This window comes from Lagopus leucura, unplaced genomic scaffold (assembly GCF_019238085.1).
Source record: "Lagopus leucura isolate 7727_CA_CO unplaced genomic scaffold, USGS_WTPT01 33359-0_obj-0_obj, whole genome shotgun sequence".
Taxonomy (NCBI): domain Eukaryota; kingdom Metazoa; phylum Chordata; class Aves; order Galliformes; family Phasianidae; genus Lagopus; species Lagopus leucura.
This window is the reverse complement of record NW_024964876.1, coordinates 1,025-1,639: the sequence shown is the minus strand read 5'-3', so window position 1 is coordinate 1,639 and position 615 is coordinate 1,025. Positions and strand designations below refer to the sequence as shown.

Below are 615 nucleotides of genomic sequence, written 5' to 3'. Positions count from 1 at the left end.
TGGGGGGCGGTGTGGGGGGGCACGGGGTAGGTGGGGTCAGCTGTGGGGGGTGATGGAGGGGTTATGGGGTAGCAGTTGGTGAAGGGGGGTCAGCTGAGGTCACGGGGGTCAGCTGAGGTCATGGGGTGGTCAGCTGAGGTCATGGGGGTCAGCTGAGGTCACAGGGGGCTCAGCTGAGGTCATGGGGGTCAGCTGAGGTCACGGGGGGGTCAATATGAACATGGGGTCACCTGAGGTCACCGCAGGACCAGGGTCACAGAAGCACACAGGGGGGCACTGGAAACGACCCCCGACCCCCCTCCCCACATCACTGACCCCCCCCCGTTCCCCACAGATGCCCCCCGGGCCCCGGTGATCAACGGGACGCTGTGGGTGGTGGCGGGGGACGCGGTGACGGTGACGTGTGGGGCCGACAGCGAGCCGGCGCCCATCCTGACGGTGCTGCGCGGGAGGAGGGTGATGGCGGCTGCCGTCTACGAGGCCACGGTGAGCATGGAGCTGGCGGCCGCCAGGCCGGAGGACGCCGGCGAGTATCTGTGCGTGGCCGAGAACCAGCATGGCGCCAGCAGCACCGCCTTCAACCTCAGCGTCGAGTGTGAGTGGGGGGGGGGGGGG

The 615-nt window shown here is 69.3% G+C and overlaps 1 protein-coding gene across 1 annotated transcript in view; it reads left to right on the top strand.

Annotated features, from left to right (window-relative positions):
* The window catches only part of MAG (myelin associated glycoprotein), a gene marked incomplete at its 3' end in the record, with an annotated part of 2,653 nt that overhangs the window by 1,030 nt on the left and 1,008 nt on the right, over positions 1–615 (top strand). Inside the window, exon 3 of the mRNA XM_042892303.1 lies at positions 335–595. Coding sequence (XP_042748237.1) covers positions 335–595 — 261 coding nt within the window. The remainder of the gene's footprint in view (positions 1–334; positions 596–615) is intronic.